We start from the raw sequence: 16,448 nt of genomic DNA, 5'->3' as shown, positions 1-16,448 counted from the left end.
CTCAGTAGCTGTTACTAAAGGACGTTTTATTCTAATTATGTTTGTTTACGTATGTTTATTTGTATTCGGCACTTTATTTGATTTGAGTATTTTGTCAAACACAGAACGGTACTGGTCTACGATTGTAGACCACGTGTTCACTGATGTTGCAACATCTAGCTACATTGCAGATATTCGATTCAACAGTTTTCAAAAGTCAAGGTAACTTTTATTTATTACCATCTATAGTTACTGTGATATATTTTAAATAATACTATGTCTGATAATAAAAGAAGACAGTTGGAACAAAGCAACAACCTAGAAGTTTGTTCTTGATTGTTTGAGGAGATATCAAGTGAGAAAGAAAAAGATTTTTGATGATGAGTCCGAAGACGATGAGTCGATATGGATGTGAATTTTGCTAAAAGGAAACAGAACCTGAATTAAAAGAATTAGAAAAGAGCAAGAAAAATTGGTCCAAGATGAAGGAATCCCAAACTATTTTGATAAAGTACGTCCTTCCAATTTTTACATAGGAAAAGACAAGGTGACTAAATAAAAAAATATTAGATCCAATATAGTGTGTTGGTATGCGTATAATATCATCAATCTTGTGCCTGGTACAAAAGAAAACGCACGCACTGTTGAAACTGTAATTGATTGCCTGAAGTTATTTTTGGATAAAACAGTTATTAGAGTAATAACTGTCACGATAAATATTTTTATTGAAAGGATCCGGAGCATTACCAAAGAAATCAAGTTTAGTTAAGAAAAAACCTACATATTGGAGCAGTGAAACATAAAACAGACTAGAGTTTCTCAAGAATTTCTGCCCCGGAAAAATCGAGAAGTTAAGTCGTCTCTTTTTGGTTTCCAAGCTGATTGTACTATGTTGTCATATATCCCAAAGAAAAGTAAATCAGCGTTATTGATATCCTCCATACACAATGATGACTGAAGATACTGGAGATGATAGAAAGTCAGTAATAATAACTGCTAGAAACTACTAACCAACCAGCTAGAAATATCGGAACGTAAAATGCTGAGAAGTATTTTTAGAAGGGATAAAATGTGGGAAACGATGATGAATAAGAACTGCCCGCCAAGTATATGAACAGTACAAAGAAAGAAACTAAAATTACAACATAGGTTAAGGCATAAAGAATGTGCTGCCTAGGGCATACCCAAAGAATGGCAGTGAAAAGTATGTCAAGTATACTGCTACGTAGTAGGCTCATGGAAAATATAACTTAAAAAAGACCTAGGAGAAGGTGTATAGAAAAAGTTGGAAGCGACTTAAAGGAAATAGCTGGTTTGGACTGGAGAAGAGAACTAAAAGACAGAAGATGTGCTGTAATAAGTATTGTAAGTACTTTTGTAAAAAAATAGCAAAAATTGATGAAAATATAACTTTTTGCCTTGGGGCTACAAGGCATGTGGTACATAAAATATAACTGGTGCACTGAATAATCTAGAATAGATAACAAAAATTATATTATTGGCACCTATTATATCCATAATGTGTTTGATTCTGTCCTTAGGAAATGGTGGATCATTTTTCCATAAATCATCAAGGACTGTGTGAGACCGTTCCAGCAAATCTTCTACGTCTATTGTTGAAAGTGCATCAATAATGCTAAAAAATAAAATGACAATTAAAAAAATTATATTATAAATGTAAGTTTTTTCTTGTATGTTTATCATGCTTTATCTAAATTTGTGTTTTACTTATTACCACAAAAAGTAGAATTGAGTTTAAACTTTTGTTTAACTTCGCGAATCATAATTCAATAATTGAAATATTACGTTGTTTTTATTACTATATATTTTATTATTAATATTGTGATGCACGTTTAAGTTTTTTTTTATTTTTATGGTTTAGGAGTTCTTTATGAGTACTCCAATGTTTTGCTTACTAAGCAGATACTACGAAGCAGAATAACAAGAGCAAACATAATAAATACTCGAAATATTTTTTATCCGAAAACTAGTTAAAGAGTTTTTCTAAAGCTATTTTCTTGCGAGATTTTAGTTTAATTTACTATCCATACGAGAAATCGTGCACAATTTTATTTAAGACACTAATGTTGCTTTCACGTTAACAGATATCAATCTTTTATACTAAAACGCTAAGCTCTTTTCTTGTCCAACACTTTACTCAAAAACCATATTAGATAATTAAAATATTTTTTCGGAATATTATTAGTATTACGTATGAGATTGTCAAGATATACTTTTGGTACAAAAATTCACTTCCGGTTTTGAGATGACCGGAAATTAAAATTTACTTTAAGTTTCAGACCCCACAATGTATATATAGATAGAAAGGTCGACTTCCGGTTACGTTTTTATTAGTCAAATCAATAGAGAATTCAACATAGAGTTCAAAAATGTAAGTTCACGAAATTATCATTTATAGTTTTTGAGCTATTGATAAAAATATTTTTACTTAATTTTTCTCGCAAAATAAAAATTTCATTTAAAAAACTCGATGTCGAGTTGGTCCGCTAGTAATTAATAAAGAAATTGATCCCATGTGTATTCACCCACGCTTTAAGTCATCAAAATATTATAGAGGTGCAAACATATACTCAGATCATTGCCTACTAATCTGAACATTAAGGGCCAAATTGTAAACGTTAACAAAGAAAAAAAAATAGATAGAAAGTAATGGAATATGCAAAATCTGACAGATGCAACAGTTACAGAACATTACTCGGAAAACAACAACAGGGTAAGGAATCAATATGTAAATAAAAAAGGCTAAAAATAAATATAGATACCTACTGGACCAGAATAAAGAAAGATATGGAAGTAGCAGCAAAAGCAGAAATAGAAACATAAACTCGTGTCGCTAAAAATCATTGCGTTGGTGATGAATGCAAGCATGTAACACAAGAAAAAAATGAAGCCTACAGGGAAAGGCTTACTGGACGATCTAGATAGGTTTAAAAACCCTTACAGGAATTAAAATATTTCACACATTAAAACTGACATTAAAGTATGTAAAATATTGCATGTTAATATTAAACTCTCTTAAGCATGTTCGCTACTGTAATAAGATAAAACTAGTAAAATTACCCGAAACGTAAGAAATAACAATAAAAAAAAACGTTAGAAGAATGATATTTCTTTGATACATTATTAAGGTTAGTTGGTATTAAGGTGAGTGTTAGCTATTTTGAATATTTAAAAATTTTGTTCAATTTATTACAATATATGTTACCTAACTGTCCAGTTTCTGATTTAAAATTTAAATTGTTTTTATTTTGATGACCGGTGATTTCCTAGTGCTCAAGTACTGCATAGGTATTTTTTTCCCAAGCGGCAATCACTTTTATGTTGAGCGTTGTTTTAGCCACTTTGATGTTTGGCCAATGCAGCTGTTTTGACATCCTAGACACGGTATTTCATAAACAACATTACTTCTATATAAGGTTCTTACTCGGTCTTTGATTTTTGAAAATATTTGTTTGCTGTTCATGGTATTATATTGTAACGTAATATTTTGCCTACCACATAGGGTATAATTATAGGGGTTTGAAAATTGGGGACAGAAGTTACTGGGGGTGGGGGTAGGGCAAGCAAAATAAACGAAACTTATGTGAACACCACTCAGGGTTTATTTGGAGTAGCTGGGTTGTGGATAAGTTGAATGGTAAGGGGGCTGAATTATGGCAACTACAAAAATGAAACAAAGGGGTGCTTACATAAATCTCCTGGAATAAACAAAACAAAACCCAAGAAAGACCTCTAACAATTTAAAATGAACGCCGCTTCGAGGTACCAAATTATAAGGATTACAACTAGTTGTAACTATTAAAATAATTATTAGAAATACAAAATATATCTTTTTAAATAAAAATGAAAAAAGATGTTATAAACTTTTTTTTTAAATAAATAAAAAAAAATGATTTAGAGAAATAAATCAAACATTTATTACTGTCTTAACACAAACAGTTACAAAATACAGATGGCACAAAAAATACTACATAGAACAGTTACAGAGATTTACACCAAAATAATAAAGAAGAAAAAACTTACTTATGTCCTATTCATTTACAAACTCTGTTGTTATAAAACTTACAAATGTTACGGGGCTATAAACTGTAGCAAATAAAAAATTATTGCAAAAAAAATTATCTTTTTAAATAATGAAAGCAATTATTATTATTAAAAAAATGTCTGTCTTTACTTTGAAATTAAACACAAAAAGTTACTCGGATTTTCACTAAACTCCTTTAAATTTTCTGTAATCTGGACTTAAATGGAATTTCTGGGGGTAGAACTAGGCTTCACTGGAATTTCTGGGGGTAGAAACTGGACTTAAACGCGTAAACTCTGCGTAACGAACACACGAACAAATTCATCCCCAAACTTCCAAAAAGCCTGGGATGACAACCAGGCGGAAACAAAACGAGGATGGAAACAACCATTCTTCCAAACCTCACTTCAACTACAAACTGCAACTACACATTGAACACATTAAACTGCTACTATTAACTTTACACATTTTCCACAAAAAAAGAACGAAGAACGAGAAAAAAATACAAATTCGACGTAAAATTTTGACTAAACTCTGAAGCCTACTGCTCTTGACCACGCCTCAGCGGGAGTTTGTCAATTCTTAAACTGTAACTATTAACTGCTACTATTCACTAGTTATTTTCCATAACAAAGAACGAAAAACGAAGATATTTGAAAAAAAATTTTGACTAACACTGTAAGCAACTGTAACCGACAGCCGCCTTAGCTAGAGTGAGCAATTATCTTTACAATTCATTTTCACAATCTTGGTATAAACAAAACGTATAAACTGGAATATTTCTGTCTATTTCCAACGCGCAAAATATCTCAAAGCGGTTTCGATCAAAAAGATAAAAAGGAAATACAGATCTATCAAATAATAAACAAACTCTCAAAATGGTTTATTTTCGACCTCGGTGACGCTAAGATGAATTGAAAGAATTCGGTGTTTTAATAAGTACGAATAGTAAATGAAATACACTAAAAATATTATTTAATATTTTAAATATATACGAGGGGGATTTGCAAATGCTACAGTATTTAGCTATACTAATATTAAGAACATCTTTGAATATCGATATGACAAAATGAGTTAGACCATTATTAAAGGGGAATTTTTTATATTTTATTAATTTGTTGTTAGAATCATGGACGGGCCATCATAAAAATGACTGTTGTAAATCAGTTTTTTTTTAATTTGTTCAGGATAGCCGTTGTTACGAAAAATTTTGTATAATATGTCTTGATTTTTTGTAAAAGGTTGTCATCAACAATGTACATTATTTTGTTTTTCATACCTAATTTGACACGAAATAAATAACAAAAATGATTTTACTCTTGGAATAAACATTAAACCGTTAAGACCGTTAATAAACATCCAGAGTTAATAACTTTATTGTCGTGAATATTGATGCAATATATTTATATTTATACACATACATTACCTAAATTCTCCAGCGATGGTTGCGAGTAAATCTTTAAAAGTAGCACAGTCAGCTTTTGTCACTTTATCCCTTTTAGATGGCTTGATTGTGCTCCAGTAAGCTACTTCGTGTTCCAAAGAAGTGACAACTTAAAACAAAACATTAAATTGACATGTATATGTAGACAACACAATATATTACTAATGCAGGAAAGCAAAATAATACATACCACTAATTTAGGATACAACAAGCAGAAGAAGAAAATAGAATGACGGAAAGAAAAGGAAATACATAAAAAAAAAGAAAAATGTAGAAAAAGAACTCAAAGAGATAGAATAACTAAATAAACCAACATATATAAAAAACTCTCTCAAAACTAAGAAAAGTAGGAAATAATTTAAACCAAGAACAATGATTTGCAGAGACCAAAAAAAAGGAGAATTATTCAGAGAAAAGTTTGAGGAATACGGGAATGCACTATATTTTAGAATTACAGAGAATAAAACCCTCCTTTCGTAATCAAAATAAAAAAGCAGTTACTAGGCTAAAGACTGAAGTAGCAAGTCACTTATAAAAGCCTAAGAGCTTAATGCCGATCAAATAGTTAAAGAATATCAATGTGATTTCTGCAGGCAGAAATACACAATAGTTTAGATCACCGTCTTAAGACACATTTTAGAAAAAATTAGTCCATTCAATATAGACACCTATCTTTTTATTGATTTTAATACTGCCTTTGATAATATCCATAGAAAATTTATGATCTAGATACTGAAAAAATTTAGTATTCTATCACACCTGAGTGTGATATGGTCTATTGAAATTTTACATTTTTTATGCCTTAGTGTGCATTTCTTAAAAGACACAATTTTATGATTTTGAGGTGTTGAGAAAGTAAGTATAAGCTTAAGTTCAAATTTGTGGGGTCGACAACTTTGTCCCCTTCCGCTATCTTGGAAAAAGGGGGAAAGAGTTTTCGCGCTGTGTCTCGTAAACTAGCAACAATCCTAAAAATTTTGTTGGATATTATTTGTAGCAAATTAAATTGTCTACAACTTTATTTTTATTATTTTTAACCGTACAATAAAAATAAAAAAGTTATAATCAAAAATAACTAAAAATTTTAGAAAAAATTTTTTGGGCTCTATTATTTTTATCTGGTAATTTTTTCAGTCAAATAACTTCAAAACAATATAGGGTTTTTATAGAATAATTTAAACTACAAATTTGTATAATTTTATTAATTTCTCTGGATTTTACAGTGCTCCGAAGTTGGACAGGTTCTGGAATACTCGCCATCTTGGAATAAGTGATGCAAAGGGTTTTCTTGCCGTATCTCGTAAAGTAGCAACCCTACAGAAGATTGTTTTGACATTATTTTTGGAAAATTAAATTGTCCAAGTCTATAATTCTGTATCTGTCGTAGCATTGACATTCTTGTCTTGCTTACGAAATTCAGAAGGTAGTAGTCCAATGTTGTGTGTCTAAATTGTCCAATTTTTTTAAACCTTCAAAACGGTATAAGTCGCATCAATTATAGTGTCCTTCAAGTTTTGTATACGGAGACATGCGTTGCCAAGATCGGCAAACTTGATTAATTTAAATTTTACAGGAGCATCCTGATTTAGCTAGCAAAACAGCATTATTTCTCCGTGAGAAAGCCGAGCCATCTTTGCCCACTGTCGCATCGTTAACAAACGTTTTTTGTCTCTTAAAATGGTGAAAATAAAAAAGATTCTCTAACAGCATGAGATACAAATAAAATCATTCGTTAAGAGAGTGACCAAAATTACATTGAACTTATCATCGCTTCCGACAACACAAGATGCAGTTCGTTTCCAAGGTGTTAGAGAAAGACGAAATACGTCGACACTTTACAAATTAGACATTGTAAAACTAGCTATAATATAGTAAAAGATGCATTTTCCTAAAATTTTATTTTAAAATTAATAAACTGATTATTTAATTTACTTAATGCTACTTATACAGAAACGTGCAGCTCAGTAGCAAAGGTCCAAGGACCAGAAATACTTTTAGGTTAGTGTCTAAGTGTATAAGATAGTTTGTAAATTATACAAGCAGTTTAAATAAATAAACTTATTATTGCTATATTATGATAACTAATATAAAAAAAATAGTAAAATCATGATAAAATTGAAGCGTTTATTTGAAAAATAACGCCATGTCCATGTTTCGCAAATTCGACTTTATGTATTGTTCTCATAGAATAGTAGTTTATTTCTCCATTTCGTGCATTTGGTTCTGTAAATATCCAGATTAAACTACATAAAACATTTTGATAGTTTTAGAAAAACAACAGATTTCCGTGCAATTTGTTGTAAAAGCAACACTTGTCCCATCTTTGTCAACGGTCATCGCTAAGTGTGAATGATCTTGTCCTTAAATTTATTAGTTTTGTGCATTTTTTGTTAGTAACAGGTGATGTTTGTTGCTTTTGTATTAGAAATAGTTCAGCATGGCGGTTTTTCGAAGGAAAACTGTAAAGCAAGCTAAAATATATGGCTAAAATACACTCACAAAACGCAAAACGGTAATAAGGATGTTTTAGCCCGAACAACAGGACTATAGGTTATTTTTTTTATAATAACAAGTTGTTTACTCAATGCTTATGATATCAATCTGGGTTGCAGCTGTAAACGTTACCGATGCTTTCATGTAATCAAAAAGTAACAATGTTCTGACTTACTGAATGTATTTAATAATACGAAGGCCAAAGATGAGCAGGATTTATATTTATCAAGCCTCATGTCATTAGCGTTACTCCTATTTAGAGAAGACGCAGTCGTATTCCACAAGTTGCTTTGCATAACCACATTACTACTAGAGATAGTGAAAATGATGTACAAACAAATCTCGACATCAGCAAGGTCCACCACATGTAGCTTCTTTTATGTACAAAATACGACTTCCGGTAAAAGAAGTAAGCATTTGTGCCAAAGCTCTTCGAAGTATTTTCGGTGTAACTGAAATGCAGATCCGTTAAATTAAAAATAGCTTAGCAATGAGTGGATGTTCTCTAAAGGATGCCTGGGGCAAGCATACAAATAGGCTTAAGAAGACACAGTCTGCTAGTATAGAAAACATGAAAGCTCACATTTCTTGGTTCTGAAGTCGCCAAAGTCATTATTCACGGAGACTGGACAAAAAGAAAATTTATCTTTAACAGCTTTAACAGCTTTATTTAGCTTTAACCAACTTTCCTCATAGTACAAGGTTTCCTACTTCGTTTATTATAACAACTGAAACCCAACTCAAACTACCGAATATCGATAAAATAACAAAGAAGGAAACGCTTTATGTAAGTGAAGGACCTTTATCACGCTAAAGCAAAGGCATTTTATGATATAAAACGAAATTAAAGAAAATGTGAGCATAGTAATAATAGCCATCGACTTTGTGCAAACTCTTCGGCCATCCAATTTGACTACAAATAAAGTTTTCTACAGCAGACAACTTTGATACTTTTTATTTGGAGTGCGCGACATCGAAGGCAATAATGTCCATATATATACAATATACATATCACGAAGAAATGACTAAACGTGGTCAAAATAAAGTGACTTCCATGTTATTTCATTATTTGAAAGATCATATACTTGGTAAAATTGATAAAATATGGTTTTTCCCTGATGGTTGTCCGGGTAAGAACAGAAACTACGTCTTGATTAGCTTTTCATATTATATCCTGGTGCATGTACGGAAATTAGAATCAAAGATAATTAATACACGTATATCCAATACGAGGATATTCATACTTTACCTTATTATAGTGACTTTAGTCTCATTTTTCGTGTAAAAAAGTACTTGCTGATGTGTCAGAAGAACGGGATGATCTCATTCGGTAATCAAAGTCTAAGTCCTCTCCATTTAAAATTTTAAAAGCTGGGACAGATGCTGACTAGATTATTTTTTTAAGGGTTTTAAGGATTTATTTTTGAAGCATGCAAAACCAAAAATTTCATTGAAACCAGCAAGAATGTACCGAATATCTGAGCAGCATCTTGGATAACTTTTATTGCGTCAAAGTTATCACGGCCAATGAACATTTCACACTATAACTGTAAAAACAACGTCAAACCAAATAACTCTAATACCAAATAAAATGAAAAATAAATAAAATCAGTCAAACTAAAGTTTCGCGATCTAATGGAGTTAACTAAATATCTCAAGAATCCTCTTAATAAAGAATTTGATCTTAATCTAGAACCAGAATCCATGGAAACCAAGGACCGCTTCAATCGTAGAACTATTTGGCGATGATAATAGCAGTAGTGGCGAATATACACGATAGAATTTTTTGATATTTCTACGAGGACATTTGTTCATTTTCCTATATATTTTGCTACGGTTGCACCCATTTTTACTTAAAATATCAATAAAAATATGAAATCAACATAAAGAATTATTTTGATATCCACATTCCTTCGAATGAATATCCTGGAATGAGCTTATTCTGATTTGTCGATCTTTTAATTTTTTGGACAAGTGTTGTTTTTAAAATAAACGCTTAAATTGTAAATTTTAATTTTGGCAGTCATAAAAACGCTCACCTGTTAAAGAGGAATAATCTGCTGCCTGGGGGTCTATTAGTTTCGTGGGTTGATCATTAAATATAACGGATCGTAAATCATTTTGAAGATTAGTTATTTGTCTGTGTAAAGTTGGCTGATCTTTCTGTAAAAATAAATTAATCGTTCATCATTAGATGAAGTGTGATTTGTTTTACATAAATTGCAAGCATGTGTTGCTTGGATAAAAAAAATTACCTAAATTAAATTAAAACATTGAGCAAGAAGAAACGAATTGGGATTTTATTTAATTAACTATAGTTAAATCTTAACGTCCAGCGATCTATTTATACAACGAATAAATCCAAATTATTACAAACATTTTTGGCACAATTTTCTTATGGTATTTATTTTATATATTCTATTATAGAGATTTTAACAATTTTAATTATGCTATTCTAGTAATTCAGTGTAACTGTTTTATGAACTTTTGCATTTGATGACGTATTCTTTTGTATTTGATTTTACGTAAACGTTTCTATTTTATATTTTAGAGATGGTGTTATAAATAATCAACTAATTTGATATATTTGAAATTCTCTGGACACTATTTTATTAAAACCATTTTAAGATGATTAAAAGGACTTTTTCCAGTGATTTCATCCAACTAATGGCACTACAACCCAAGTAGGGCAATGGCCTACTTTCTTGGTTTTCCAATGATCTTGATCTACTGCTGTTATTTTCCATGCACGTGTTTTTAGGAGGTTTTTGGCATCCTCTTCTATTTTCCTGTGTACTTTGTCCTCCCATTCCTATTTTAGTCTACTAACGGGTCTTTTTTCTGGCATTCTTCCATTTAGTAGTTTTCTGGGGATTCTGTTTTCATGCATCAGGACCACGTGTCCTGCCCATAGTAATCGCTGTAGTTGAGTTTACTATACAACTGTGGTTTCTCTATACTATTCGTATATTCTCTTATTTTCGCTTTTCATCTTTTATTCTAAAATTAAATTTTCTAGTTCGCGTCTTCGCGTGCGTATGTATTTCTTACCTGCTTCATTTATTTTCCAATAATTGGTTTTCCTTATCTCGCATCTGGTTTACCCTTATTGACACATACGTGGATTAAATATTTTTAATGTTTTCAAAATAAAAATACTCTTAAACGAATTTTGAATAATACTATCAATCATATTCGTAAAATAGTCAAAAAATGTAATATTTGTTATCTAAGCTGAATTTAGAAGGTCCAATACCTTCTTTCCGATTCTTCATAAAAAAGATAATTTTAATATATAAGTAAATCATAACTCTCTTTACTAGGTCTAAAAAATACTAATTATTATAATTCTTTTAAACTGATATTTTACAAAATAAAAATTAGTAAAAAATACGACGTCTCAAACTCCAGGCTCACCATTTTAACCAGTAGTCTGTCGGTAGTTTAAGAATTCAGTTAATAAAATTTTTATTTAAAAAATTTCTGTATAAAAAATATATTTTAAAATACCCTTTCGGGCTACATCAGAACGTTTGCGGACTAATTATAATAAGTCTCTCATCAGTGTAGTTACCAGGCATACATAAGAGAAGCCATTAAATATGTGGGTAAAAATCCTTTAAATGATATTAAAGGTACTGATTATTACATATAAGTTGATAAATATAATAACGATGGGGTTGTTGACCCTGGGCCAAGGTCTTTTTATGAGTTCTAGGTAGCAACTCCTTTCAGTTGGAACATACTGGAAAGAGTACTTTCATTTTCATTTCCAAGGGAAATTTAACAGGAATTTTATTTTCCTTGTGGAATTCAGTTATTATTTAAAGTTTGTAAGAATTAAGGCATTATAGAAATATCAAAGAGTTCTTAATATTGTTCTGAAGCTATTTTCTTGTGGCATTTTAAATTAATTAATATTTAAATGGGAATAAGCCACAATTAAAGGTTAAAATACATTTATTGACGTTTCAATTTCCACTTCGGAAATCGTTCTCAAAATACAAACATTAGTAAATTAAACAAATTTTGTTTTTGTTACTTAGTGAAAAATTCTTCTAATAATTTAATTTTATCTGACTCATCTATATTGACAATTCAGACATACATTATACATTTTAAAGTAGACGACTTTAAAATGATATTGCCAATATTGTTGAGTTGCGTTCCTGGACGACTTTACTTATAAGATAGTTCATTCGATTACATGAAATCAACTTTAACGTGAGAATATCCGTCAGAAAAAATCATAACATGTAATTCGTCTTTAAAAAGACAAATACATGCCATGATGACAGTAAAATTCTCCCGTTAGTGATTCCATAGTAAATTATGAGGGAAAAACCAGAAAAAAAACCTCATAATACTATCCCGACATGGTAAGTATTTGATCTTGCATTTAGTTTACCTTCAATAAATACCAAATTCCGATTTTATATGTTTGTTATTTAAAAAATATAAATGATGTATTCTCTATATGTTACTGACTTACCAATACTGGTATTTTCCTTTTAATAACTTCCTCTTTCAATATGGGTAACCAGATCCTACTACATTCTGCCGAGGAATTCGCGACGCAATTGGTCTCATTTAGCATAATTAGAGCCGCTTCTTTGATTTTTCTCTTTTTACCATCAGTTTCTTTTAGGACTATATTTGAATCATTCCATTGAACCCTATGTTCATTATCCCATGCATGTTTACATATTTGAGATCTATCAAATTCTCTATTTTTAATATAGGATTGATGTTCACTTATTCTAACATTTAATGGCCTTGATGTTTCACCTAAATAAAACTGATCGCATTCACAAGGTATTTTATAAATGCAATTCTTTGTCCTTTCTTGTTCATTGTTAGGTTTGGTTTTGGACAAAATAGATCTCAACGTGTTTGTTGTTTTGAATGTTGTTGAAATGTTGAATTTATTTCCTATCCTTTTAAGCTTTTCCGATAATCCTTTTATGTATGGTATTGTTATTTTCCTCGTATTATTCCTTGTATATGCTGTAGGATCTCGTTCTAAGTTGTTTTGTTCTATTCGATCGATTGTTGAAAATTCCTTATTTATAAACGATAAAGGATAATCATTTTTTAATAAAACAGTTGTTAACAAATGTTTCTCCTCCAAGAACGAATTTTCGTTAGAACAAGTAATTTTGGCTCTATCGTATAAGGATTTAATGATTCCCTTTTTAATATTAATATTGTGATTTGATTTGAAATTTAAATATCTGTTGGTGTGTGTGTGTTTTTTTTTGTATTTATGGAAGATTTTGAAAAAAATATTATTTCTAAACAAAATTTAAAACCCTCAGTATGGTGGAGATATGTAGATGATGTATTCTCAATATGGCCTCATGGATCAGAGTTGTTGGACACATTCCTAAATGATATAAACGATAAAGAAGAGACAATAAAATTTACCATGGAAAAGGAATATAATAACACATTACCTTTTCTGGATGTTTTAATCTCTAAGAACGATACTGGATACGAAACTCAGGTGTATAGAAAACCAACACACACCAACAGATATTTAAATTTCAAATCAAATCACAATATTAATATTAAAAAGGGAATCATTAAATCCTTATACGATAGAGCCAAAATTACTTGTTCTAACGAAAATTCGTTCTTGGAGGAGAAACATTTGTTAACAACTGTTTTATTAAAAAATGATTATCCTTTATCGTTTATAAATAAGGAATTTTCAACAATCGATCGAATAGAACAAAACAACTTAGAACGAGATCCTACAGCATATACAAGGAATAATACGAGGAAAATAACAATACCATACATAAAAGGATTATCGGAAAAGCTTAAAAGGATAGGAAATAAATTCAACATTTCAACAACATTCAAAACAACAAACACGTTGAGATCTATTTTGTCCAAAACCAAACCTAACAATGAACAAGAAAGGACAAAGAATTGCATTTATAAAATACCTTGTGAATGCGATCAGTTTTATTTAGGTGAAACATCAAGGCCATTAAATGTTAGAATAAGTGAACATCAATCCTATATTAAAAATAGAGAATTTGATAGATCTCAAATATGTAAACATGCATGGGATAATGAACATAGGGTTCAATGGAATGATTCAAATATAGTCCTAAAAGAAACTGATGGTAAAAAGAGAAAAATCAAAGAAGCGGCTCTAATTATGCTAAATGAGACCAATTGCGTCGCGAATTCCTCGGCAGAATGTAGTAGGATCTGGTTACCCATATTGAAAGAGGAAGTTATTAAAAGGAAAATACCAGTATTGGTAAGTCAGTAACATATAGAGAATACATCATTTATATTTTTTAAATAACAAACATATAAAATCGGAATTTGGTATTTATTGAAGGTAAACTAAATGCAAGATCAAATACTTACCATGTCGGGATAGTATTATGAGGTTTTTTCCTGGTTTTTCCCTCATAATTTACTATGGAATCACTAACGGGAGAATTTTACTGTCATCATGGCATGTATTTGTCTTTTTAAAGACGAATTACATGTTATGATTTTTTCTGACGGATATTCTCACGTTAAAGTTGATTTCATGTAATCGAATCAACTATCTTATAAGTAAAGTCGTCCCAGGAACGCAACTCAACAATATTGGCAATATCATTTTAAAGTCGTCTACTTTAAAATGTATAATGTATGTCTGAATTGTCAATATAGATGAGTCAGATAAAATTAAATTATTAGAAGAATTTTTCACTAAGTAACAAAAACAAAATTTGTTTAATTTACTAATGTTTGTATTTTGAGAACGATTTCCGAAGTGGAAATTGAAACGTCAATAAATGTATTTTAACCCTTAATTGTGGCTTATTCCCATTTAAATATTAATTAATCAAAGAGTTCTGACTTTAAAAAAGCCAAATATCTCACTGATTAAAACATTATATGAAGATCCCTCAAAATAAAATCCGGAAAAAAATAGTTGGAGAGGAATTTTTACAAGCTATGCTGTCTGAATCTAAAATGCAAAATTTATATATAAAAAAATTGACTAAAATAGCTAGAAAAATTAGAGTATTGAGGAAAGAGCATTGTGAACTAAGCACGGTCCAATTTTTTTTAAGCCAGGTATTATGGAAAATATAAGGGAAGGGAAAGTGAACAATATGTTAACAATAAGAAAACTGAAATCCTAGATGCTCGAGATACTTGAAATGCTTTCTTCGTATTCTTATACTGTCTGCTGACAGATGGATATCCTTTCATCAGAACGGATATACGGGTTTTGCGATAAACGTGTAGATGTCATAATCGTTTAAGGAAACAATAATTGTTGAAAAACCATAACTTAAAAATAAAATCAACGCTGCGCTTCAACCAAAAATAATGAACTAAAAGAGGGTGATAGATGCTGAAAAATTTGTATATCAATGGAGATAATAAGATCTTTGGTTAAGCGGTCACTATTTTTGAATAGGAGGAGCCTGTTACCCCTAGAGAGCTACCCCAGGTGGATAGTAGGAGGCAAAAAAATACCCTCTTGTGAATCAACAGGTACGTGTCAACGAGCATGTCCAGCAAGACAAGTTATGGCTTTAGGCGTTCAGCAGGATTGACTTCACCGTAAATACCAAAATCAACAGACAATTTAATAATAAATCCCCCTTTGAATTTTGGTCAGGGATAAATGATGAGTTTTCTCGACTTAAAACCAGCGTTCCGTATACTATTATCGTTTGCAACATCCTACCTTTGCGAAACAATTGTCCGCTGTGGCTGCTTTGAAGACCAAATATAGATCGCAGCTAAATATAGAAAAAAAAAACTGAATCTATATCTAATATTAAACCTGTTTTGATAAACTTTGCTTTGCAAAATGAGCCCAAGAAAGTCACTAATATATATTATACTTGTTCCTAATTTAGTTTTGATAAGTTCATGTGTAGTACTAATACAGTGCTCATTATAAGTGTGTATCTTATTACATTAGTCTTCGTATGTATTTTTGATTTTACTAAATTAGGAAATGTTGTTGGTATTTTTTAGGATATGCTAACACCCTCACCCCCCATGTAATAGCGCGCCACCTAGAGGAGCGCACACCCCAGGATCAGAATCACTAGTCCAATTATTAGCAAGATTGGAACTTACCTGCAATAATAAAGGAGAATAAATACTTAAGCTCTGAAATAGCGCCAATGTAGGAGATCCAGAAAAGGTTGTACTTTGAATATTATTTAATAAATTATCGTCAGTTGGAACGTGTGGTTTATATTTAATAAAAACCATAACCATGCCATATTGTTTATTGGATATCTAAAAAAAAGTCATGTCCTATTAAAATAAATCATAATTTAAATCGTAATAAAAAAGAACCTAAAAAGTCGCTCTCTTTGTTCAATATTGTATATAAAATAGCACTAATTTTAACACTAAACATAATAAACATAATCTAAAAAAATATTTTAAATTTTTTTCAATTGTTACTTCCTACTACAAGGTAGAATTTATCCTAAGAGT

The 16,448-nt window shown here is 30.6% G+C and overlaps 1 protein-coding gene across 1 annotated transcript in view; it reads right to left on the bottom strand.

The window, feature by feature from the left end:
- The window catches only part of btv (dynein cytoplasmic heavy chain beethoven), a 344,345-nt gene extending 328,106 nt beyond the window's left edge, over positions 1 to 16,239 (bottom strand). The window contains exons 1-4 of the mRNA XM_072524490.1: positions 16,080 to 16,239; positions 10,001 to 10,124; positions 5,451 to 5,577; positions 1,485 to 1,615 (exon numbers count right to left, since the gene is read on the bottom strand). Coding sequence (XP_072380591.1) covers positions 1,485 to 1,615; positions 5,451 to 5,577; positions 10,001 to 10,124; positions 16,080 to 16,223 — 526 coding nt within the window. The 5' untranslated portion in view covers positions 16,224 to 16,239. The remainder of the gene's footprint in view (positions 1 to 1,484; positions 1,616 to 5,450; positions 5,578 to 10,000; positions 10,125 to 16,079) is intronic.
- Between the last annotated feature and the right edge of the window lie 209 nt (positions 16,240 to 16,448).

The sequence above is a fragment of the Diabrotica undecimpunctata genome, chromosome 3 (assembly GCF_040954645.1).
Source record: "Diabrotica undecimpunctata isolate CICGRU chromosome 3, icDiaUnde3, whole genome shotgun sequence".
NCBI lineage: Eukaryota > Metazoa > Arthropoda > Insecta > Coleoptera > Chrysomelidae > Diabrotica > Diabrotica undecimpunctata.
The sequence above is the reverse complement of the archived record's forward strand: the minus strand, read 5'-3'. Positions and strand labels throughout refer to the sequence as shown.